This window comes from Nesoenas mayeri, assembly GCF_963082525.1.
Source record: "Nesoenas mayeri genome assembly, chromosome: 4".
NCBI classification, from domain to species: Eukaryota; Metazoa; Chordata; class Aves; order Columbiformes; family Columbidae; genus Nesoenas; species Nesoenas mayeri.
Window position 1 is genome coordinate 70672621 of NC_137540.1, and position 24434 is coordinate 70697054.

The following is a 24434-nucleotide window of genomic DNA, read 5'->3' on the forward strand; positions in this document are numbered from 1 at the left end:
GGGGAAAGGGACCTGGGGGTCCTGGCGGACAGCAGGATGACCATGAGCCAGCACTGTGCCCTTGTGGCCAGGAAGGCCAATGGTACCTGGGGTGGATTAGAAGGGGGGTAGTCAGTAGATCGAGAGAGGTCCTCCTTCCCCTCTACTCTGCCCTGGGGAGACCACACCTGGAATATTGTGTCCAGTTCTGGGCCCCTCAGTTCCAGCAGGACAGGGAACTGCTGGAGAGAGTCCAGCGCAGGGCAACAAAGATGCTGAAGGGAGTGGAGCATCTGCCTTATGAGGAAAGGCTGAGGGAGCTGGGGCTCTGGAGCTTGGAGAAGAGGAGACTGAGGGGTGACCTTATTAATGTTTATAAATATATAAAGGGTGAGTGCCACGAGGATGGAGCCAGGCTCTTCTCGGTGGCAAACAATGATAGGACAAGGGGTAATGGGATCAAGCTGGAACACAAGAGGTTCCACTTAAATTTGAGAAGAAACTTCTTCATAGTGAGGGTGGCAGAGCCTGGAACAGGCTGCCCAGGGGGGTTGTGGAGTCTCCTTCTCTGCAGACATTCAAACCCGCCTGGATATGTTCCTGTGCGACCTCACCTAGGCGTTCCTGCTCCAGCAGGGGAGATTGGACTGGATGAGCTTTTGAGGTCCCTTCCAATCCCAAACATACTGTGATACTGTGACTGAGCCTTAATTACTTCTTGTTGAGGTTTACCGTGAGAGGAGCGATACTTCCAGGTCATTTCTGTTGCTATTTAATCTGAAGAAACAATCTAGGAAACCTTTCTCGTTTGGGTAAAATACAGCACCTCTTGCTTTATTTCGCAGCATCTGCATGTGGTATCTCATTTGGAGCTTAACCAGCGGGTCTGAGAACAAAAGCAGCATCTGTAGATGGAGGAGGAGGCCGGGTGGGCTTTCTGGCCGGTTGTCTCTTGGTTCTAACGTATGTTCTTGTCCTCTCTCAGCAGGTATCCCCCGGGCGTTGTCAGCGTGGCTTCCACTGGCATACCTGCGGCGGTAGAAGGAATAGTCCCCAACCCCATGTCCTTGTCACACGGCCTCCCTGCTGTCGCCCACCCGCCCCACGCTCCTTCCCCCGGCCAAACTGTCAAACCAGAAGCTGATAGAGACCACCCAAGCGACCAATTGTAGCCTACGACAACAGCATTCCCGACAGCGGAGATTTCAGCTTCAGCGTAAGGAAAACAAACAAAACAAAACCAAACCCTGGATTTTGATTAAAGGCAAAAACCATGAACTTACAGGAGGAGAGGATTCTTGGTTTAGAAACTGGTCCAATATACAGTATAAAAGGAAAAGGTGGGAGACAAAAAGAAGATTTGGAAACATTTTTTTCCTCCGTATAAATTGTAGTTTGTCCCTGTCCAGTGGACTGATTCACTGTTTCTGTGTCCTATGGGTTCTTTGTTAAGCAAGAGAAGTTAGTAGTTAATTATATCATGAATGTACTTGTCTGTGTACAGTTTTTAGAACATTAAAAAAGGTTTGTTTGCTTAGCTGTCAACAAGGCAAAACATAAGGGAGGCATTCAGCAAACCAATTTTGAGATTAAAAATCCTTTCTATTCTATGTTAAAACATGCCCAAAAACGAGGCAGTTGGCAAACTTCTCAGGACAATGAATTTTTCCCATTTTTCTTTCTACGCCACACAGTGCATTGTTTTTTCTACCTGCTTGTCTTATTTTTTAGAATAATTTAGTAAACAAAAGAAAACCAGTTTCTCCTGATTTTGGCATGAATTCACTTCTTTCAAAACGAAGACAACCTTGCAAAGAGATTTTGAGGAAAAAAACAGGTTTTGTATAAACGAGCGTTGTGCTTTTTGTCACCAGTTAAAGTATATATTATTGGTGGTATGCGAAAAAGGCACTAGACTACTGAAAAGTAGCAGCATTTCATTGCCTACATTGATTCCTTCCTGGTAATGTGGTAGGCTAGCAATATTTTTGGTTAAAATCATGTTTGTGACTGTAACCATTTGTATGAATTATTTTAAAGAAATAAAAATCCCAGACAAATATCATATGTGTAAAAATTTTTATTTCTAGTAACTGTTTATTCAACTTTTATTAGGTTTCTTAGCTGTAATTTTTAAACAGATGCTGTCAAGTATTTCATTTCTAGCTTTACTTTGCTCTCTGTTGTTTGTAATACTGTCTTGGAAGCTTGAAAAATAATAAAAGAAAAACCTCTTTCCATACCATTTTCCCTTTACATTTTGTAAATGTTGATCCTTTTTTTCCTGTGTTTCTAATGGAGTTTGAAATTTAAGGTGGATTTTGATTTGTACACCGGCATCATCAGCTACAATATGGTAACAGCGTTTATGCCACCACTGTGGGCAGAGCAGAAGGAGGTACAACAGCAACACAACAGTAATAATAATAATAATAAACGTCTTTTGCCGAAGTCCAACATGAGAAGTGTCCATTGTTTTCTTTGCTTTTGTGCTGGTGGAAGCGTGCAGCAAGATGTAATTGTATTTGTTTTGTTGAAGGAGTTTGTTTCTTTGAATAGGAAAGTGGTTTTAAGGCAAGTTGGATTTCAGCTGGAAGCTGATTTGGCTGTTCCTGACATTTAATAAAAAATCAAATCAAATAAAATTAGCTGTTGCAAGAAGGAAATCCAGGATGGGCAGAAGTGAACCTGGACCCACATCCCCTTGGTAGTTTCTTATCTGTTTGTTCACTGTTAATCTGAACTAGTAATTGCACTGAAATTTGGTGAGTTGTTTTTGTGGGATCTCTGGCAAATCACTGTCCCCCATTCCCACGGGGCTCCCCTTCCATTAGGAAAATGTGCGGAGGCTGTGGAGTCGGGGAAACTCACAGCTCTGTGCCCAAGGAGCGCTAAAGAAGGTGAGATTTGGTCTCAGTGGAAGCGTTGGAAGGTTTTTGCCTTGAACATTTAGAGCCTGAACTGTCATCTATTACAATGTGGCGGTGAAACCATTCCTGTTCCCTCCATGAAACAGAACAGCAGCCCTCAAGCTTCAGGTTACCCCAGCACAGACACTTCTTGAAGCTCCATGGCCAAAAAACTTGCAAAACCCAAATGCAGCCTGCAGTTGAACTAGGCTTAATATTTCCTTGATAATTCGTGTTTTGACATGCTGCTTTGTCAGGCCAAAGATGGTGCTTTAACATATGTAGAACAAACACTGAACAGCTGGCTGCAAAGAATTGCCGACGGTCTCATTTGCAACCAGATTTCCCGAGGAAAACTAAGAGGTGTGTTTGTTGGTTTTGTTAGTGTTTGTTTTTTGGTCGGTTGGGGTTTTTTGGGGGGAGCTGGTGGTTGGTTGGTTTGTGTTTTATTCTCTTGCTTCAGTTTGGATGTAGCTCATGTGAGTAAGTGGTGTTGCCAGTGAATCAATACATTGATGACCTAGAAATGAAGACACCGGTATTTATTGTGTGCACTTCTTGCGCTCAGTTGTGTATTTCTGAGCTGTCGTCTGTGCTTGCTCAGGCACGTTTTCAGGATTTGAGCCTGAAATGCTGCAGCGCTGGGTGCAATAGGGCCGTGCTGATATATTTATGCTAGTGCTTGAGATTTTTCTGCGGATTGCACAGTCCAGTTTCCAGCTTCTGTTGGAGCAGAAAGGAAAAGCCACCCTGGCAATGAACGGACTGATGGGGAATAGTCTGAAAAGCTGAAAAAAAATTTAGAAAGGAAAGACTTTTGAGTAAATTTTAAATTGGAAAAGTGTGCTGTAATAAACAAAGGCTATTATGCCAGGCTAACCTTACATCTTATCACTGCTTTTCTGGGTAGCAGAGATGTGATACGATTTCCCCTGTCTGGTAAAGGATGTGCTGAATAGAGACATGAAAATGCCCTTGGTGGGAAGATACAAAGCGGGGAAGGCAGCGGCAGAAGAGACACAGGAGGTGACCCGAGACCTCAGGAGATGAGCTGAGAGGTGACCAAGGAGGTGGCCAAAGTGTTACTTCAACCAGTCGGGGGCTTTTGATGATATTCATTGAATTAAAGATGTTGGCCAAGAAAAAGTCCAACAATACTGAAGCCGGTGCTGCGTCAAGGGGTGTAGGTACCCCCAGTACATGGAGGGTCCGGAGCCTGTGCAAGAAGTGGATGATATCAAAGAAGGGGCTGTTAGAAGTGGAGAGATGCAAGTTGTGCCGACGCAAAGTCGGGTAGTTGAACGTTTAAAACTTGTTAGAAAAAGGAGCCATAAGTGATTTTTCCATGGTAGGATGGATTGATCACCACAGTGGGGGCAGCCCTGGGAAAGAACAGTGATGCAGATGTATCCAGAGCAGTATTTTTGGTAGGGGTGAGAATGGATCAGAGATGCTACACAGGACCTGGAGCATTTGACGTGTCAATGTGTTTTCACAAGGGTGAGCTTGAGCCCAAGTCACAGCCAAAGTCTCGACATGACCAAAGGTGCACAGGGCTTCTCATGCCAGGGGAAAATGGAGCAACGTGGCCTTTTCAGCTTAAAGCAAAGGCTGAGTCGGGGAAATTACTATAAATAGTAAATGCTGAGGGGGAAGGAGAAATGTTAAAAAATGCTGGTGTGTGAACAGACAAGCAGAAATGGGGGTTTGGACACGACCTCTGTCAGCAGGGAGGGCCGGGGACAGGTTTCCAGTTGGGGTGGCTGGGACTCAGTCCTGAAGTCCCTGCCGCTTGGGTTGGGTTATTTGTTCTGGTGTCGCGTTGTGTTTGGTTTGATTTTTTGTTGTGGGTTGTTTGTTTTTCTTTTCCCTTCATAACTTTGTTTTCACACTCCAAAATGTGAGAATGCTTGTTAAAGGTCATACAAGGTTACTACCAAGCCAACAACTAGAGGCCTTTTCCATTCAGGGTAAAACACTTCAGCTTCCTTTATAACAAGCCTCAAGGCTTTTTCCTTTAGTATATTTTGGGTTTTTTTTCTTTTTTAGAAAACGCTTTGTTATTTTCTGGTCCAGCCTCCCAACTCAGATGATCAGGGCTGGCTTTGCAGATGGCTCTGGCTGCTGTGCCGGCTGTTACCAGCTCACTCCTGGCCTCAGACTGAGAGAGTTTCTTCTCCTCTCGTTTAATCTCGGTGGATGCTTCGATACTGTCAGCTGTTCTGCTCGAAGGAGAAGGCGGCACTGCCGGTATTTCCTCTATTCGGTTCACTCCAACCTTTCTGCCTTTTGTAAATTGAAAAGCCAGGCATTGATTTTAAGGGCAGAGAGTAATATCAGATCATTTTATCTGGCCGCTTACTAAAGCTGTTAAATGTAATATGCTTCCTTAAACCTGATACTGTGTTTTGGCTTAGGTAAATCTGAAAAAAATCTCTGGTCTTTCTATTAAAATGTCAAGTGATGGGGTTTTTCCTATTTCCTTTGATTCTTTAAAAAGAGGGACACCACCACTATGATTTTTAAACTGCTTTATTTAATTTGGCTTTTATTTAATTTGGCTTTCCCTATGTGTAAATTCCAGCTATTGTCTCATGTTGAACATGAGGTCATGGAGGCTGACTTGAGTTCGGTGAGCATGTCACATTTTAGCCAGTTTGTCTTTGTACTGAGGTTGGTGACACATCTTCCAGGAAGGACCAAGCTCTGTTATTCATCTGTTTTCTTTCCCAGTTTCTTTTATTATACTGTACGTCCTTTCCTTCGTGGCTCAGTATGTTTGTCCTTTTGGATGACATAGTCCATTATGATTATCTTCTGCAGATGCAATTACAGGATTTCTGATGTTCTCTGAGACACTTCATCTCTTGTCTTCTTGCCTTCATTGACTTGCTGATTTCCTCAGTAGACTTTTCCTGCAGTCACAGGAGCTTGAAGAACTTGCTTAATCCTCCTCTTGGTCTTCAGATTGGGTTTGCCCAGGCAGAGCTAAGCACCTAATTAGTAGGGAACGTTCCGTTGAGTAGATGCTCAACACAATAGTCCTGCTCTCGTAGTCCAAGTGCTCACTTTCATCCCACCATCTACATCCATATCTAATATTCTATTTTTTATGTTCACCTTTGGGCTTGGGATGGCCCAGTTCATCTGTTTTTTTAAGCAGTTCCTCATCTGGAATCACCTTCCTGCATTTTCTGTGCTAGACAAACAATTATGGCTCTTCAAATCCAGCCCCAGCACTTTCCTTTGCCTTTACATTTCTGAGTAAGAGCCATAATGAAGTGTTCTCTTGAAGGAACATTGTTTTGGGGGGCGTCATGACACCATGTCAAGGCTGCCGTAAACAGACTGAACTGCATCCTTGGGATGGTTGGAGGCATTTGAGACATTTCCAAGACGATGTAGATCATCCTCTGAGCACGCCAATCCCTCGAAGACATTTTGTTACTTGTGCAGCCTTTGACTACATATCTATCCCCTTCTTTCATGTGCTGCCTAAAGAGGGTAAGCGGCTGCCAGTTGGAAGAGTTGATGGTCTGCTCAAGAAATAAAAGGAAGTTTTAAAAATATGCATTTAAATAGTTGGATACGTTTCGAGTTGGAAAGATTTAAAAAATAAAAATTAGTGAAATTGCTAATTTAAATTGCCACAAGAGCCCTTTTTTCATATCAGATCTGATGCATTAGGGGCAGGCAAGGACGTGCCAATGCGACGGTGCTATTTCTCTGTCTGTGCTGTGACAGCAGAGCCCTTGTGTAGTTTGGGAAAAGCTTCTAGCGCTGGTCCTCCCTGGATAAACCCCGCGAGTCAGGGCAGCAAATCGCCGTCTAAAAATAAACCCCCTGAGGAGCTGACATCGCAGACTCCCCTTTCCAGCCCCCTCCAGCCATTTGGAAACGTCCCACCCGATGCGGCCGATTGAATTCTCACGCCAGTTGCCTCCGGCACAGCTGTCGGCTCCACCGCGTGTTCGCCTTCCCAGGACCCAGCAGGACTCGCTCCCCGGCACCGAAAAGCACCACAATAAATCCCATTTAACTCTCCAGCGCTGTTCAGTAGGATTTTGTTTAAGCCCCCGTGTGAAGTTGAGTCCGTGCTGTATTTTACTGTTCTTAAACCACAACAGAGACTCTGCTTTTGGTGTTTTCCAGCCACATAGTTACTGTTCACAGTAGTAGTTTTCATATTAAAATGGAGACAGGGGACTTCCAACTTCTTTTTGCTATGGGTTTTCGGACATTTTGCTGCTTGCTTGCCCGTGTTTTTTAAAGGCTTAGCGCGTGTGAAATGTGTTCATCATGTTAGGAAGTTACGGTGATAGATTTATTTTAATCTCTAAGTTGTAGCTATTTGTAATTGGCTCCAAGGCCATCTCTTTCCATTCCAAGCGCCAAGTGGAAAGCCTGTCCTGTGAAACGGGTTGCTGAGACTGGAGGTTTTCGACAATTCATGTTCTGAACAGCGTTTTTTGTTTGTTTGGTTTGATTTCTGTTTCTTTTCCTCCTGCGGACCAGCCATTTTAAGCACAGGACACAGCCTCGTATCACAAGAGGCACAGGTAAGAGCTACAAAAATCTCCACTGTGACTCAAAGCCTCTGTAAATTCAAAAGAATTTTGTACTCCTAGTCAGTTCAACACAATTGGAACAAACATATAGTGAACAAGTCCTTCCTCTAAAAATTTAGTCATTTTTTTGAAGAAATAACAAACTTTTAAGGTGATGACAAGTATCTGTGCACTGGAATGCTTAATTTGTTCTTTGATTTTCTTATGCCACTACTAATTTTCCTTGCTTCTCCAGTCTATGCTACCTACTCGTACAAGGATAACTCTCCTTTCCTGAAGATTAGAATGAAATGATGTATTGGAAACACACCATGGATGAAAGAGAAAATAAGAGAAAAATAAAGGAATTATAATGTTTAAAAGGGTTTTTTTATGTTTCTTAGCTGTAAAATCATTATACCTATGCGTAACCTGTAACACCTACGTTGTACCATTAGAGCCTTCTATCAGTGATTCAAGTTTTGTGGTAGAAGTGACAAATTAAGCTAAGAAATGGGCATGCATCATGTAACTAGTAGAGAAGATCTGACCCCATTTTACAGAAAAATAAGTCTTTTTAAGCAAATTGTGACCCCTTGGACTGTGGCGTACATCCCGTTTGAATTCTTATGTGCGTCCCAGTGAAAGTCCTCCCTACTCAGAGGTTCTGGGACCAAACGTCACCATTCCAAGGAGTCTCTTTGTGTGTTCCATCCAACGCTGCGGGAAGTAGGATGAGGTTTCTGACGTTGCTGCGCTCCCCAAAGCATTGAAGTTTCTCATCTGCAATTAATAGTCAGCGGAGCTGCTGGTGACTCCCAGTCATTCGTGGTGTCTTTGGAAGGGCAATGAGCTCAGATCTCAGCACACACCAGGGGTTTCCCTGGAAAAAGCCCTTGACCAGCCATTAGATGGTGGCTATTCATCTTTCTGGGACCTCCTCTTCTGCTTGTCTTCAGTGACCTAAGCAAAAGCTTAAGAGGAATAAGCTCCTCATCTATGGTATTTCCAGTTTATTGCCTGAAGTTACGGTGGGATCAACCAGGGACAGTCTCAGCAGATCTGTGTGTGTCTGGTGTAAAGTCATGGCGATGAATCTAACTTCTTAGTTTCATTGCTTAGGAAATGCACACTATAGAAATGAAGCGCCACCCAGAAAAGATGCCTCTGTGTATTGCTTCTTATCTCTTCTGTCTCCAGATGCCCACAGCCCACCGAAAATCCATGCCCAGAAGACACAGAAAGATGAAACTTCACCAACCTGTGGTGCTGGTTTTGAAAAATCACTGTGATAATCCACATCTGATAATTCATCCCCAATATCTATCATTGTGAGGTTTAAAACTCCAAACGTTGGAAACACTCTTAAGCAGGTGCTTAGGCTCAGCTCCAACAGCCTCTGGAATCCCTTGAGAGCGGTAGATTCCTGGGTGGAAAGGGTGATGTTCTGTTGTTTGTGAGAATTTGTTTTTAAATGATTTTTCAGTATGTTCATTCCAGGGCTCTGGACTTTCAGAAATGCTGTGTCTGCTCAGCCTAAGGAGAGCAGGTAAGTTAAATATATGAAAAAGTAATAGAAGAATGTGTTGTAATAATGTTCCTTCCCATCGGATGAGCCGGAGGTGCTGAGCGGCAGCTGCTGCGGTACCAACCCGAACCCTTGGCTTTGGTGAGACAAACGATCTAAGCTCATTTCATGCCAACCTCTGCATTTTGCAACAGAAATGAAGTCAAATGAACTGTTGTTTTCTCGAATTCCCTTCTCAGAAATCCTTTGCCGCTCCCTGATTCAAGCCAGGGCCGTATCCTGGCTCTGGAGCGCCCGGGCTGGGATACATGAGCTTCTCTACTGATTTCTCTGCTAAATTTAAGAACTGTTGGTGATCTGCTTTGTGATTGTTACAGATGCTCTATTTTATTTAATCGCTGATGTCTCCTTTTGCTATTTTCCTTCAGTATCTGGGAGCTGAGGGGCACTTTGGATGACAAAGGCACAGAAATACGGACGGTCTCTCGGCAATAGCCACTAGATGGCAAAACAGACACTTTGTGCATCAAAAATACGTAGTGACACCCTCGATAAAACAACGTGCCTGTGCTTTCCCTGCGGCTGTTATAAGCTGCTTCTATAAATATATACATTTTTATAAGCTGTTTTGGCATGTTTGGATACTACACGCGAAGAATCTTCAGTTTAAAAGTCTGTAAATGCTCCCATTCTCAATCACATATTGGTCATTCTGGGGCTAAGCCCACCCAGAGTATTTTAGCAGAAGAATTTGCCGTACCAGAGAGTTTGAAGAGAATAATGCACTAAACAGCCCTGTGAGAGTGTTAATAAAGCTGTGGCAGTCCCGACTCACCTGTTAATCACAGTTGGGATGTTGTTTCCCTTCTTAAATCACAGAAGGCTCAAAGACCTGGGACCTGTTCAGGACAGAGGCTTTGTAAATACTTTTTTGTATTTATAACCATGTAAATGAATATCTGAGAACAGTCTCTGCTTTAAATATTTTACAGGCACAAGCATGAAGTCTCGTTAATACACTGAGGGGAAGCACAGACACCCCGGGCATTTTCTGAAGCCTGAGCTTAGATTACGCTGTTTGTTGTGCTGACTCTATGAGATTTTGTCCTCTGTGGAATACGTCCCCGTGCTTTTCCCTACTGGAGACGTCTCAAGTTACAGATTTCCATCATGGTCTGGGTTTTCTTGTTTTCTCAATAGCTTTCGGGGGCCCTCGTAGGGATGTTTCCAGTTCGTTCTCTCTGGTGACAGTAAAGACCTTGGCTGGCTCCCTTCAGACAACGTTCACACATCCAAAACTGTCCTGCCTCTGTTGTCCTGTTCCCTGACAAAGATGTTTGCACCATACTGCTCTGCTGGTCGTACCTTTTTGGGTTGTGGCATCTCTTCTTCATAGGTGCTGCAGGTGGAACTGCACACCTGGGTCCTACCATGGGCCTTCAGTGGCACGTGCGTTCCCTCTCCCAAGATTGTGCTTGGAAGAGCAGATAACCTCTTTTTCCCCAAAACTGTGATCTAAAATATCATTTTTTGGAATGTAGTGGGAACCTTCTGTTCTGGAATGATGAGAAACATGGGCAGTATTAAGTTTCCTCTGCTTCTCTGTGTCTCTGGCAGACTAGACATTAAAGTCTACATGTTAAACTTAGGCACGAAACCAATGACAATAAGTCAGGTCTAAGCAGAAATGGGGGATGTGAATCAGATTTTTGAGCAGTCATTTATTATCATTTATTATATTTATTAAATTATCATTTATTATATCACTGGCCTTCTGAATGGAAGGCTATACATAATGCTATGGAAAATACAGCATGATGCTGGCCACTTCAGCATCATAATGTTCATATGGCCACACAGAGATGTCACAAAATATCGGAAGTCTTGAATTTGCTAAATTTAAGTACTTGCCTTCAGAATCTCAGTGCTGATATTCTAATATTTGTATTCATTATGCCATTTGTAACTCTTGTGGCTTCGAGCAGTTCAATGGCGATGGATGTGGTGAAGGTGGGTCTCCCATTGCTGCTGTCTGGAGGCTTTGCTAGGGGTGGAAGGAGAGCTGGAGGTCTGGAAAGTGCTGCTGGGCACCATCCTGATTTCTGAACAGAAAGCACAGGGTGCTCAGAGCTCAGTTTAAGCTGCTCATCATGGTCCCTTGGGTGCCTGCTCAGGTCAGGCCTGGAGCTACTGGGTCCTTTTCCCATAAACAATCTGACTATGATTAGAAAAAACATATGTCCCCAAGCCCTTCTTGTGACACGACAGTTTTGAGCTGTAAAAGTTGACTTCCTGGGATGTCCTTTGTTTGCAACGATTTCCCATGAGGCAAAAGAAAAACAAAAACCTACAAACCTGCTAATGGAGTAACAACATATATTCCCAAGAATGTTAAATATATAATAATAGAGCTGGAATTACAACAGTTTGGCAACATGTCTTTGATAGACATGAGATACATGAATAGCCGTGTAATACAACTTGCTGGTCCCAGTTTACAGCAAGGGTAATGTATTTGTTATTTTATAAAGGGTTAATCAATGATTAGCAGACATTACAATTACTGGTTAATTGATTGTTGTAGACAGTTCACACATGGCTTGCAGCTATCTATAACATTGCATTCATACTGTAACGTATTTATAGCAGTTATTAATCATGCACTAGTGTTTTTTAAATGTTCTCATTTTATTAGGTGTAACCAAATTTTCAATAGCACATCAGTGAACTTGGGTTCTGCCTTCACATTAGCAAAAGGGAAAATATAGAAAGGCAGTTAACTCGGCCTTGCTTTCTTTAATTTGAGGAAACCATCAGCTGCATGAATTGGAGGCACTATCACATTATGAAAGCAATTTTAAGTAAAACATGCCATTTATGGAAGGAGCACACTTAAAGATTTTTGTAATTACAAATATTTGTACTGTTAAGTGAATTGCATTACAGTACTTGTTGTTGTTGCTTTATTTCCCTGGAGGACTCTTCTGTAGTGGGAGCTTTGTTATGCTGATAAATGTGCCTGAAAGCTTTATAATGTACTGATGCATTGTAATGATAAATAGAACCGGTTAAGTAGTAAAGATCAAACACACAATTAAACAGACTGTAATATACATCTTGCTGAGCAAGGGAAAACAATAGTGGAATCAGTAAAGATGGATACAAATGGTTTTATTGAACTAAGCAAAAAATATTCTCTTATGCCTACAAAATGAGGAAATCTGGCCCGATACTTGCATGAGCAGACTTATAAAGTGCTTAATCAGATATGAAATATTTTTGAGATGTTCAGCATTTCTAATCAATGGACAGGGCTTTCTCAGACTGTCCAGAGTAATAGAGATGTGCAACAAAGCAGAGGTGAAGCAAATCAGCGCAGCGTGGGGTTGCTGGGAGAGGAGCAGGCACAGCAGGCAGGGCTCGCAGCTCTGGCCCAGCAGGAAAGGAACAAAAACATGTTGCACTTGACAAAAATAATAGAACGGAATATTGGCAGCACCTGCTTCCATTGTCCAGAATGCCCTTTCCTAGAACCTTTCCCAGCAGGGAGGCTGGTTTGCACTTGGCGAGGCCACAAAGGTTTCACACTTCTTAGTGCTGTTTGCTCTTCCAAATACCAGGAGAAAATGTGATTCGGAAGGGGCATGCTGGAAGAAGGAAAAACGGCTGTGCATTACTTGAGAGTCACAAAAATAAACCTCTAAAGTGAAGGCACCGAGGGGGACTTTCATTCAAAACCCAGAGCAGTATCTGTGCAACCTGCTTGCAGATTATCCTTGTGCATTCCGACTTTGAATTACTCTGAAGGGTGTTCTAAGTGAATTTCCTTTACAGGGGTTACCCATAGCCAAGCCAGCGCAAGAAGAATTTCATAGCTCATTGTACAGACGCTATGGTGAAATAACTCCTAGAGGAGTTAGAATTAGGCAGGGTGTAACAGCCAGAAGAAACGCTAATTCTCCTGGATCGACTTTATATGAGCTCTTACCCTACACAGTGCTTTGCCCACCTGGAATAGCATAAGCTGTTTAGATTCCTTTGCAGGATCTCGGTATTAGCAAGGCTCAGGGGAGAGACCAAATCCTGCTTCACTGGTGCCAACTGCCAAAACCCTTAAGCCTCGTGCACACTGGCCAATTATCATGTAAAATCCCCCTAGTGCTCACCAAGTTCTGCTGTACCACCAGGAACCACCTAGCAGACAAAAAGCATCCACTTGCGACGTGGCAAATGTATTTCCCAAGGATGTACAGCATGAAGCGTTCCGGCCAGCAAACCCGTTATTTCTAATTTACCATGTGTTGTTAACTACGAAAAGATTTGCGTGCCCTCCAGGAAGTTGGGCTTATTTAACGAGAAGCAGGGGAGCTGTAAATGCTTCCAGCTTCTGGAGTTTAAGAGAAAAACGAGTGGCCAGAGGAAGTGGTGTCCCCCCATGCATCTGGCTTCTCACAACCTGGGCTACAAGTGTTGCTCGATGCAAAGAGGAATATATAGGAGTGTTCAGGAATATACACAGTAAAAGAGCTGGTTTCTTCTTCGTAAGAAAACTTATTTCTGCCTCAAGAACTGCATGTCACTCCGCCAAGATATTTAGATGTCTAACTGCCACTTAGGCACCTAAATACCTTTACAGATTTGGGCTTTGGTCTTAATTGTGTTGCTGCAGTCCACGATGTCCCCAGGTTTGCACGACAGGCACCAGATTGGAATAGACTGCAGAGAGAAGCACAGCCCAGCAGCCACTGGCTTTGATTTAATTGGGTTGAGCTGGTTTATGGTCCCTCGATATACGTATTTTTTTCCTCGTTGAAAAAACGATGTGTCTGCCAAGGCCGGAACGAAAGCGGGAGCTGTCTGGAGGTGAAATTGCAGACTGACGGGGACAACCCTGCTCGATGGGAAGTAGACTCCGAAGGGTTTTGTGATGTCTGTCGGTTTATGCCATTTCTCCGTCACCGAGTTTGCAGTCCAAAGATTATTTTGGATGCCTGCCTATTCCCAGAAGCTCCGCGTGCTCGGAACAATTTCAGCTCTGCATTAAGACAATAATTATAATCGAATCTCATGCTCCGCTGCCTCGGCCAGTCACCTCCATGGAGCAGATGGGAAGGGGACTTGGATCAGCAAGGGTTTTCCCTCTTGGTGTACAACGGGTCTGATGTCTTCAGAAAAGGCTTTTTTGTTTTTCCCTTTGGCTCCCCTATGCTTCCCTCATGGCATCAGGGACCAGCTGCAGCTGGAAAATCATGGACAGGGTTTGAAGTACGGCGAAGGAGACAATTATTTTGTCTGCTGCCTGTCTGCTTTGCCTTGTTCAGACACTCGGGCTGCAGAGAAATCCAGGCTGGGAGCAGGCAGGGAAAGCAAAATGGTTTTCTGGTAGCCCCTTCTGCATCTGCAGACCTTCAGTGTCAGGTCTGAGACCTGCCTCTGAGCTCAGCCTGGTTGGTTAGTCCTGGTTCTACACTCCCAGAAAGCTTAGGTCAGTCGTTAAAAGATTAGCCATTGACTTGCAAATAGGTGTCATGATGTCCTGCCTTTGCAGACGGGGTTGTGAGAACGCGTGGAAGTTGCTGCGGGTGTTGACGGTGCAATGGTAAACTGTTTGATCGCCTGGGTAAACTGTTCAGTTACCTTGTTCAGCATGAACGCAGGGGCAGACATAGGTGGTGAGTTCACCACGTTGGAAAGCTGTTCCTCAAAGCATCCATCCCTCCAGCTTCCTCTGCAAGCCACGTTTAAGGTGAGATGTGATTAAATCTCTTTTGTTGGATGATCCCTCTGTGCTTTGCCACCTCAATCCAAAAAGTAGGAGCGTGCTTGCTCAGCTCTGGTGCCATCTTGACCCCCTAAATGGTGTGTTAGGTCTCTAGAAAATTACAAACTGAGGAAAGAGCTGTCTTTGGGAAAACTTTCCTGGAACAGGGACAAAGCTGCTGAATTGACTGTGTGCCTGTTTTAAAACACACACCTCCACTGTGTGTTGGGTGGTTCCATTAACAGCCAGTCCTGTGTCACTGGGGTGTAGTGGTTGCTGCAACGCTTGAGCTAGAGGAGCATCTCGCAATACCCCTGTGCATTCGTGCTCCTGAAACAGGCCTGGAGCAAGGAGCCACTGCTTCAACGGCGTGTGTTTGTTTATTTTGTTGTTGTTGTTGTTTTGTTTGTTTATTTTTAATTTATTTTCGGCAATGTCTGATGATTTCTCATTGGTACTGTAGCTGTTCTAGATTTTTTTTCTCCATTTTGGCTTATTAGAGCAGGAAATTACATGTAAACGTTATGTGGAATAGCTGCTGAATGTTTGAATTTTTACTGCGCTCTCATGCTACATCTTTAGACGTCACTGATTTTTCTTTCCCCTGCTTTTTTTTTCCTTAAAGGCCGATGAGGTTGACTGTGGCTTTCTGCGTTTCAGTGGATACAGAGATTGTTACCACATCCTGTTTTATCCCGTGACTGCTATTAAAGAGATAGTTGTTCTCCCGAAGGTGATTGCAGTGATTGCTGTTAAAAAAAACAAGCTCTATGCAGACTCTTTTCCCAGATTTGGGTTCTTCACCAAATTTATGATGGTGTTTTAGATCTGGACCCTCGCCTTGTTCACATGGCCGGCTGATTCACACAGGTGCCTCTGGGGAGTATTTAAGAACTGTTGTGCGTTCACAGGAAAGGGATCGGCAGCACCCACATGACAGCAGAGAACTCTATTTATCCAGTGACTCAAAAGCCCTGACTGGGCAAAGTCTTTGGAGATTTTGCAAGACCTTCAGGGATGAGATTCCCTCTTAGAAACGCAGAGAATTCAGTTCAAGAAGGACAGTGAACTGCTGGAGAGAGACCAGTGCAGAGCAATGAAGATGATGGAGTGGAGCATCTCCTGTGTGAGGAAAGGCTGAGGGAGCTGGGGCTCTTAGCTTGGAGAGGAGGAGAATGAGGGGTGACCTCAATAATGTGTATAAATATATAAATGGTGAGTGTCAGGAGGATGGAGCCAGGCTTTTCTTGGTGACAACCAATGGTAGGACAAGGGGTAATGGGTATAAACTGGAACACAAGAGTTTCCACTTAAATTTGAGAAGAAACTTCTCAGTGAGGGTGACAGAGCCTGGAAGAGGCTGCCCAGGGGGTTGTGGAGTCTCCTTCTCTGGAGACAATCAAAACCCGCCTGGACACCTTCCTGTGTAACCTCATCTGGGTGTTCCTGCTCCATGGGGGGATTGGACTGGATGAGCTTTCGAGGTCCCTTCCAATCGCCAGGTTGCACCCTGCAATCCCAAAGAGGTGACCAGTGAGCTGTGCCCCAGGGATGGAGCTGATGCAGACACCTCCAGGAGCTGTTTACGGAGGTCTATACAATTATTATGCTGTTAGTTTTCTTGGCTTTGTCGGCCAGGCAAAGCTCGTGGGATCCCGTGTTTATTCCAGCGAGGAGAATAAAATGATGACACCAAGGAGGAATGCAGCTCTCGGCCAAGGCAATGGACAAGCTCCCTTGCTGCTCATCTTCAGCATGTCATCGCAACGCGTGGTCACACCGGCCCGCCAGCCTCCTCCTCCTCTCCCAAATTCTCCCATTGTCTCTGTGCTCCTCCTTTTCCACAGCCCCCCAGGCTCCCCACGTGTGCTCCCTATGTGTTTGCGGTGCTGCCGTGGGGATGTGGGGAGAGGAAACAGCTAAACCAGCAGCATCCCTTCATGGAGGAGATCAGCTATTTCTTGCTCTTTTCTTAAGCAGCGTGCAGCAGGCTCACATCCACGCTCGCAGAAGCAGCTGTCTTGATGAATATTTGCCCAAATCATTATGCTATCTAGCAGTTAGCCTGCAAAAGGGCCCAGCACCATTTGTATGGTAATGGAAGGCTTTCTCAGAAATGTTTTGGAAGCAATCAGCTAAACTAATAGGATTTTATGTAAACCAATCTCTTCTTTTAGATCAGGGTTGGGTTTTTTCTTTTTCTGGAGAGGAGGGTAAGGGCTTTTTAATAAATGCAAATTGATATTCCAATGAAAATGGAAATGAGAGAAAAAGTTCATCGCCGGGGTAAAACGCTGTGACTTCAGCAGCAGAGTCGCGTGTGATTCTCTGCACATCCCCCAGCAGCCACATCGAATTTCTGACGTGCTGAGGCAAGGTGCAATGAGGAGAAAAGCTTTCTTCCACTTTCAGACTATTACAAGACATAGACCAGCTTGGACTTTCCATCTTTACATCAAAGCTGCACTGTAGGAGGTTTTTCCAGTCCTGAACCTCTGCAAGAAGGTCATGGCAAGTGTTCACAGAGAGGATGAGCAGGCTCAGACTGTTGTTATTTCTCATTTCTGCTGTGAATCAGCAGCTCTGGTGCTCTGTAACTTGAGCTTTTTGTACCTCTCCAGCAGGATCTAAGAAAAGTAAAGGATGAGAAGCACTCAGAAATCTGATTTATGACGTGTGTTCGAAGCTCTGCTTTTAAGATAAGTGCTTTGCACTGAGAAGTTGCTGACTGCATCCACCTACTACCAAGGGCTTTTGCTGCAAACCCCAAATGTTTTTTGCACTTGGGACACAGCTGAGGTGACTTTCTTGGCCCTGCTCCCACTTGTCGTGCTGTAAAAGGGCCTGACACGTGACAGCAGATCATCTGCGTGGAGCATGGGCTGGCAGGGATTGCTGCAGTCAATCCTAAACTCTGACCAACCTGTAGACATGATGGTGGTGTTCGAAGTGCTGTTTGGGGAGACTCAGGCCAGTGAGGGTCAGGCATCTGGAAGGGTTTCAGTTGAGAAACTCTCACCTTACAATGATGAACCTTTATTTGGAGCAGCAGGATTTGGTGTTTGTCAATGTTGTGTAGCAAAGGACAGCAAAGAGACCTTGGAGAGGCGATGGAGAGCACCCTCCAGCAGCACGTGGACAGCATGGACAGGCCAAGCATCAGCCGGGTGGGGTTGTACACCCACGAGCCGTGTCGCAGGATGCTGTTTGAACTTGTTAACAGTGTAAACGTGTCAAACAAACAAGTATGCAGGAAGTGGTGCAGTGCATACTTGTTTTACTCATTTATTGTTAGGTGACATGAGCAAGGTATGCATGCAGCAACGGGGAATGGCAAATGCGCCGAGATGGCATGCGGTCCCTTGGAAAGTCCCAAATGTTTTGCACAGGAGGTGGAGAAAAACAGTGATTTTCTACTGTTCTAGGCTTGATCTTGTGTCATGCTGTGACAGGAACAGGAGGCAGTCTGGTGTCATCGGGAGCAATGTGTTTTGATTAAGGGAGTGGAGCATTTCCCTTATGAGGAAAGGCTGAGGGAGCTGGGGCTCTGGAGCTTGGAGAAGAGGAGACTGAGGGGTGACCTCATTAATGTTTACAAATATATAAAGGATGAGTGTCAGGAGGACAGAGCCAGGCTCTTCTCGGTGACAACCAATGACAGGACAAGGGGTAATGAGTTCAAACTGGAACACAAGAGGTTCCACTTAAATTTGAGAAGAAACTTCTCAGTGAGGGTGACAGAGCCTGGACCAGGCTGCCCAGGCGGGTTGTGGAGTCTCCTTCTCTGCAGACATTCAAACCCGCCTGGACACCTTCCTGTGTAACCTCATCTGGGTGTTCCTGCTCCATGGGGGGATTGGACTGGATGAGCTTTTGAGGTCCCTTCCAATCCCTGACATTCTGTGATTCTTTAATTCTGCGATTCTGTAATTCTTTGATTCTGTGATGGGGCAGTGGTGGCTGAGGAAAGCAAGTAGCAGTTGCTACTTTATCGCACTAACACTGAGCTCAATCTCCTGCCCTGCCCTACCAGCCTCTTCAATCAAGTTCTTGTCCTGCTGTCATGTCTGGAAGTCGGTACCCAAGGTTCAGCTCGAGGTGTGCTCCTAAACCACCCGGAGAGAAAAAGATGGGTGTTCATCCACAATGTCCTGGCTTTTATAGCTTCTTGGCTGAAAAATACCTTCCTCTCCACAGCCACTTTTTCCTGACTCTTCATCGGTGCTAAGACAGCTATTGGTGGTGCTACTCTGCAACCAGACTGCTGAAATGATTTGGGGTAAAAATTCTTCAAAGAAATAATTTTGAGGGTCTATTTTTTAGCATGTGCCACATCAGTGTCAAAGGCTGGTATAGAATTCCTTCATAGTAATTCCTCCTTTGGGATGGATTCACAGAATGTGACAGAAAGACCTTGCCCAAGTTTCAGCCGTATGCAAAAAGACAAGGTCTAATCAGTGTCCTATAACATGAAAACAAAGATCTGACCTATAAATATGCCCGGTGAGTTATTATTAGGCTTACCTGAAAATAGTCTAGTTTTCCAACAATAGAACCCAACTTTTCAACAAGAAGAGTTAAATCTAAGATATTAAATACGCATTTATTCAAATATGTTTTCATATTTGAAAGCATGTGGATCAGTATAAGTAGCTTCAGAGGAAAGAATATGTGTTTTTACAGAGTGTGACCTTTATTGAAACTCCCTAACTGAGGACTGTCCCAAAGGAGCAAGAGAAGAGTGTGGGGCTTTGGTATTCCACATTCTTGGTTAGATGCTTTCCAGATATAATACTACATTTCCAGACATTGCAGCTAACGTCAACTAGGTTATTAAACTGAATATTTAAATTGTTACATGGTTTAAATACTTTGTGAGTTTGGGCTACGTTAAGTTTATATGTGTAAAAAAGTCATTCTTAAATTACAAAATCAAGTAGCTTTTGCTTGCATGACATCTCAGTCCATTCCTGGAGATCTATTAACCAGGGCCTTGGAAAGTTTGTTTAAACAATTCAGTCTCTGATTTATGGAATTTATTGAATGCTATAATCTCTGCATTCAATAAAAATACTACTGAAGTTTCAAACTATATCAGATTTTATGTCTCCTAAGAAAGAAAATGAACAGAGTATATCCAGAAATAAATCCTGATACTTACAGGGAACATTAAAAGCAATTTAAAAACCAATCAGCAATGTTCAGTTGAAAAATTCTTCGATGGAAAATGCAGTTTCTGCAAAAAATAATATTCCAGCTTTTATTTATAAAATTGAAACAAGATCTTTCACTGTGGTTTGGATCTACCATAATAATAATAAAAATCTCTTTTTGAAAATGAATCCAAACTCTTTTGGGGGTGGTTGCCTTCAGTTTAAGCTCTTGTGCTTCAGTTGGCTCCTGTCAGCTGTGGATCAATGCCATTTATAAATGGGGTTTGCCAGCAATGCAGGGACAGTCCTGGAAACTTCCCTTCCTGCTGCTTTTCCCTTACATCTCTAACTCCCTGCTCTCAGTTGTGTGAATGGGGGATGTGGAGAAGGAATTTTCTGTTAATCAGTCGGTCACTGGTAGAAACACCTGAGGTGTTTGTGCTTTTCATCATGGCAGGAATTTTGGAGGAAAAAAGTCAACCACAAGTCTTCCCAGCGGAAGGGAGAACCAAGGAAGGGGTGATGTTCTCCAAGTGTAATAAGCTGCTTACACACTAGTAAGGTTTTGTATTTGATATTAAGTTTTAAAACTTTAATCCAGGTATGGTTGTGCCGAAGACCCACAATAATAAGAATGTGTGTTGCTCAGAACATCCATCTTTAGAAATGTTGAGATCTTTTTCCTACTTGATTCAGCATTTGTTTCCCTTTGAATTTTCAAGGTGTTGAGTTGTCCTTGTCTAGTCTGACCACCTCCCAGCATAAAAGACATCTCTCCTGGTGCATGATGGTTACAGAACTCCCAATATAACCTGAAGTCATTCCTCTGACTGGAAGGAACCTGCACAGTCCACACAGAGAACCTGGCCAGCAGACACAGCCGGAGATGTGAAGCATCCTCTCCTTGCTTCTCCCTTCCAATGCGAAGGCTTTTGTCATAGTTTAGATGAAAAAAGGTACAAGATGCTCCTACAGGCTGGAAAGGCTCCTTTTTAATGAAGGAATTACTCCAATCAGCACATCCTGCTGACCATGAGACAAGCTTCTCTTCCCTTCTTTCTTCATGTGATATTGAAGCAATTTATAGAATGGAATGGAATGGAATGGAATGGAATGGAATGGAATGGAATGGAATGGAATAGAATAGAATAGAATAGAATAGAATAGAATAGAATAGAATAGAATAGAATAGAATAGAATAGAATAGAATAGAATAGAATCATTTTAGTTGGAAGAGACCCTCAGGATCAACCATAACCTAACCTAACTCTGTCACTAAACCATGTCCCTAAGAACTTCACCTATACGTCTTTTAAACACATCCAGGGATGGTGACTCCATCACTTCCCTGGGCAGCCTGTTCCAATGCCTGACAACCCTTTCTGTGAATAATTGTTTCCTAATATTCAATCTAAACCTCCCCTGGCACAATTTGAGGCCATTTCTTCTTGTCCTATCACTTGCTACTTGGGAGAAGAGACCAACGCCATTATCCCAAAGGTTGCAATTGCAATATGTTTGAATTCACTTACCTCCTACCTAACTTTCTTCTGCCATAGTATAAGTTGCTCATACTCGTGACAGATCTAGTTCCTGGCCATGTAAACTCCCTTGATGATCGATGGAGATGGAATCACGTCATGTCAGAGCACTTCATCCCATTCTTAGTGGGAACCTGAGAGTGTCATGTACAGCCAGACATCTACACTGCAGATGTTGATGTCTGCTGAGATGGAGATACTCTGTTCCATGGTGTCTTTTTATCCCAGCTATAGCTGATTAAAAGAGGGTTGAACAAGTCTTTTAAATTATCCACCCCCAAATTACACAGTAAAGTTACAAATTTCATAACACTTTCCTGCTTTTTTTTCTTGTAAAGCAATTATTATCCTCTCTTAATTAAGTTGCCACAGATTCCAAGGTGTGTTGATAACAATTTTTCGGGTTGTCATTCATGCTCTGATCATGTATTAATGACTTTCTCAGCTGTCTGAAGAGCTTGCCTATTTAAAGTATTTTGGAATCCATCCACTCCAGCTTTTCTCTAGATTTTTCATGGCATTCAAAAGCACAGTTGGACACTTACCCTGCTTAGTGGAGCCCTCAATTTTGTTTCCATCTGGAATCACACACCAGTACTTGTGGGGCAGTTAACTGGGCCAAAGACAGTATTATGGAATTGATCCTCCAAACTTGGTGAAAATCTGCTTAAGGGGGTAAGTTGCAGTTGAACACATTTTCAGAATTTCTGTCTTTTTGGGTTGCTTTTTTTTGCAGGAACACTAGATTTTATTTCAACAGTTTCCACTTCATTCATGCATAATATTTATCTTGCATAGAGGACACATTCTACCAGTCTCCAAGTGCATCTCTAAGCAGGTAAATGTGATTAATTTAATATAACAGTAGACAGCAAGTTGATGCTATGGTCCACAGCCAGCCCTGACTGATTAGTTGAGTTTGTACAGGGTTGTATAATGTCATGTTTCACTTTATGTAAGTATTAAGCGCTGATACATGTGTTGCATTCCCAATAGTGCCTTATTTTTAACCTGTATTTTAAACATCTTTTATTTTATTGATCTTGATAGTAGTGTTTCATGGAATCATAGAATAGTCTGGGTTGGAGGGGGCCTTCAAAGGTCATCTAGTCCAACCCCCTGCAATGAGCAGGGACATCTTCAACTAGATCATGTTGCTCAGATGTTGGGATCTTGTTTTTTTTAGTGCATTTATTGAAGTAAGTCCAGTATGAAGATAGCTGATAAAACAAGCAGCCATTAAGTGGGAAAAACCATAATGTCTGTCTAACCTCAAGTGCTTTTACGACAATTAACACCAGAGGCCATATCTATCAGATGTGATGTGCAGGAGCTGTAGACAGTGGGACCAGAAACCTGGGTCCAGACTGTCTCTTTGTGTTGCACAAGTGTGCTCCTACTTACGGTATAAGACAGGATCAAGGACCTGACTTAGGTTGGCTGCTATATGTCTGATGGTATCATGTTAACAAAACAGCCTTAGTTCTTTCCTAAAGGCTTTGGCACAGGGAGTAGAGAAGATGTGGGATATCTCTGCAACGGAGGCACAATAGCTTGAGGGCTACAGGTGATATGGGGGCACAGAGTACACTGGACTTCAGGCCACCTGTTTGAGTGGTTAGATACAGCTGTGTTGTAGAAATGAAGCCAAGGTGGCTGGACCATACAACAACAGCTCATCCTACAGCACCTTTGGGAGTCAGGGAATTGCTGCTCCCCGAATGAGTATAAATGACTTTCTGCAGGGTCATCTAGAGATGTGAATTCTGTTTTCTCAAGTCATCAGTATCAGCAGGACCCCAAGAGTGTTTGACCTCATTCAATGCACATAACACTTAAGGCCATCATCTGTATTATGCCCCAAGAGATGGTGTAAATGTTCTATTGGCAGGTGTGTTGCCACAATCTATTAGGGCTGGGTTGTATTTGTGAGGCTTTATAGAAAATGTGTCTGCTGTGGATTTTTTGGCCTTTATTGTATTCACCCACCCCATCTGTTATTTTCCTGAAGGAGAAACTTGCATGAATCATCTGATGACCATTTTAGAAAGATTCAGCTGTGGGGCTGATATTCCAGTTTGCAGAGCAGGGCTGGTACTGCAGGGATATATCATTTCACTATTTCAAACAGCTGCAGCCTTCTCCACTGACTCGGATTTATAGGAGTGATGAAATGCTCTAGCATTTCTATGCACTTCTAGGCTGAATCAGAAACACTAAACACTAAAATCTGCCCTTCGTGCTATTGACATTTACAGCACAAGTTCCCACACAGCCAAACCCCAAGCCTAAATTTCAGAGTGGTTTGTTAAATTTAAAGAGACATCGAGGAGCTGAGTGGATTGGGAATGGGAAGTAGAAGTTGTCTGGGGTTTGGTAAGTTGTCTGCTGTGGACCATTGTGCATGGGACGGTCCCTTGTGTACAGGGTGGTCCCTTGTGTACAGGGTGGCCCCTTGTGCATTGGATGGCCCCTTGTGCATGGGACGGTCCCCTGTGCATTGGGTGGCCCCTCGTGTATGGTGGGTAGTCCCTTCTGCAGAGGATGGCCCCTTGTGCATGCAACAGTCCCTTGTGCACAGGATGGTCCCTTGTGCATGGGGTGGCCCCTTGTGTATGGTGGGTGGCCCCTTGTGCATGGGATGGCCCCTTGTGCATGGGGTGGCCCCTTGTGTACGGTGGGTGGCCCCTTGTGCATGTGATGGCCCATTGTGCATGGGGTGGTCCCTTGTGCACGGGGTGGTCCCTTGTGCAGAGGATGACCCCTTGTGCATGCAACAGTCCCTGGTGCACAGGATGGTCCCCTGTGTATGGGGCGGTCCCTTGTGCACAGGATGGTCCCTTTTGCATGGGGTGGCCTCTTCTGCACAGCAGAGCTGTGCTGTGGCCGACAGGAGCAGCTCCAGCTGGGCAGCAGGTGTGCAGCAGTGGTGACCTGGTTTGGGAGCGACCTCCGCTAACCTCCCCTGCATGCCAAGATAAAGATTTGCCATATGTCCCAACACACCCTTTCGTGC

General features: G+C 44.0%; 1 protein-coding gene across 9 annotated transcripts in view; it reads left to right on the forward strand.

Moving 5' to 3' along the window:
• The window catches only part of CTBP1 (C-terminal binding protein 1), a 69118-nt gene extending 66687 nt beyond the window's left edge, over positions 1-2431 (forward strand). For 7 of the 9 annotated variants that reach the window (XM_080343912.1, XM_080343916.1, XM_080343914.1 and 4 more), the window contains one exon: positions 965-2430. In XM_080343912.1, the coding sequence (XP_080200038.1) occupies positions 965-1151 (187 nt within the window). In that variant the 3' untranslated portion in view covers positions 1152-2430. Of the gene's footprint in view, positions 1-964 lie in introns of all 9 variants that reach the window. The other 2 variants (XM_080343913.1, XM_080343920.1) reach the window with 2 other exon arrangements.
• Positions 2432-24434: the final 22003 nt, after the last annotated feature.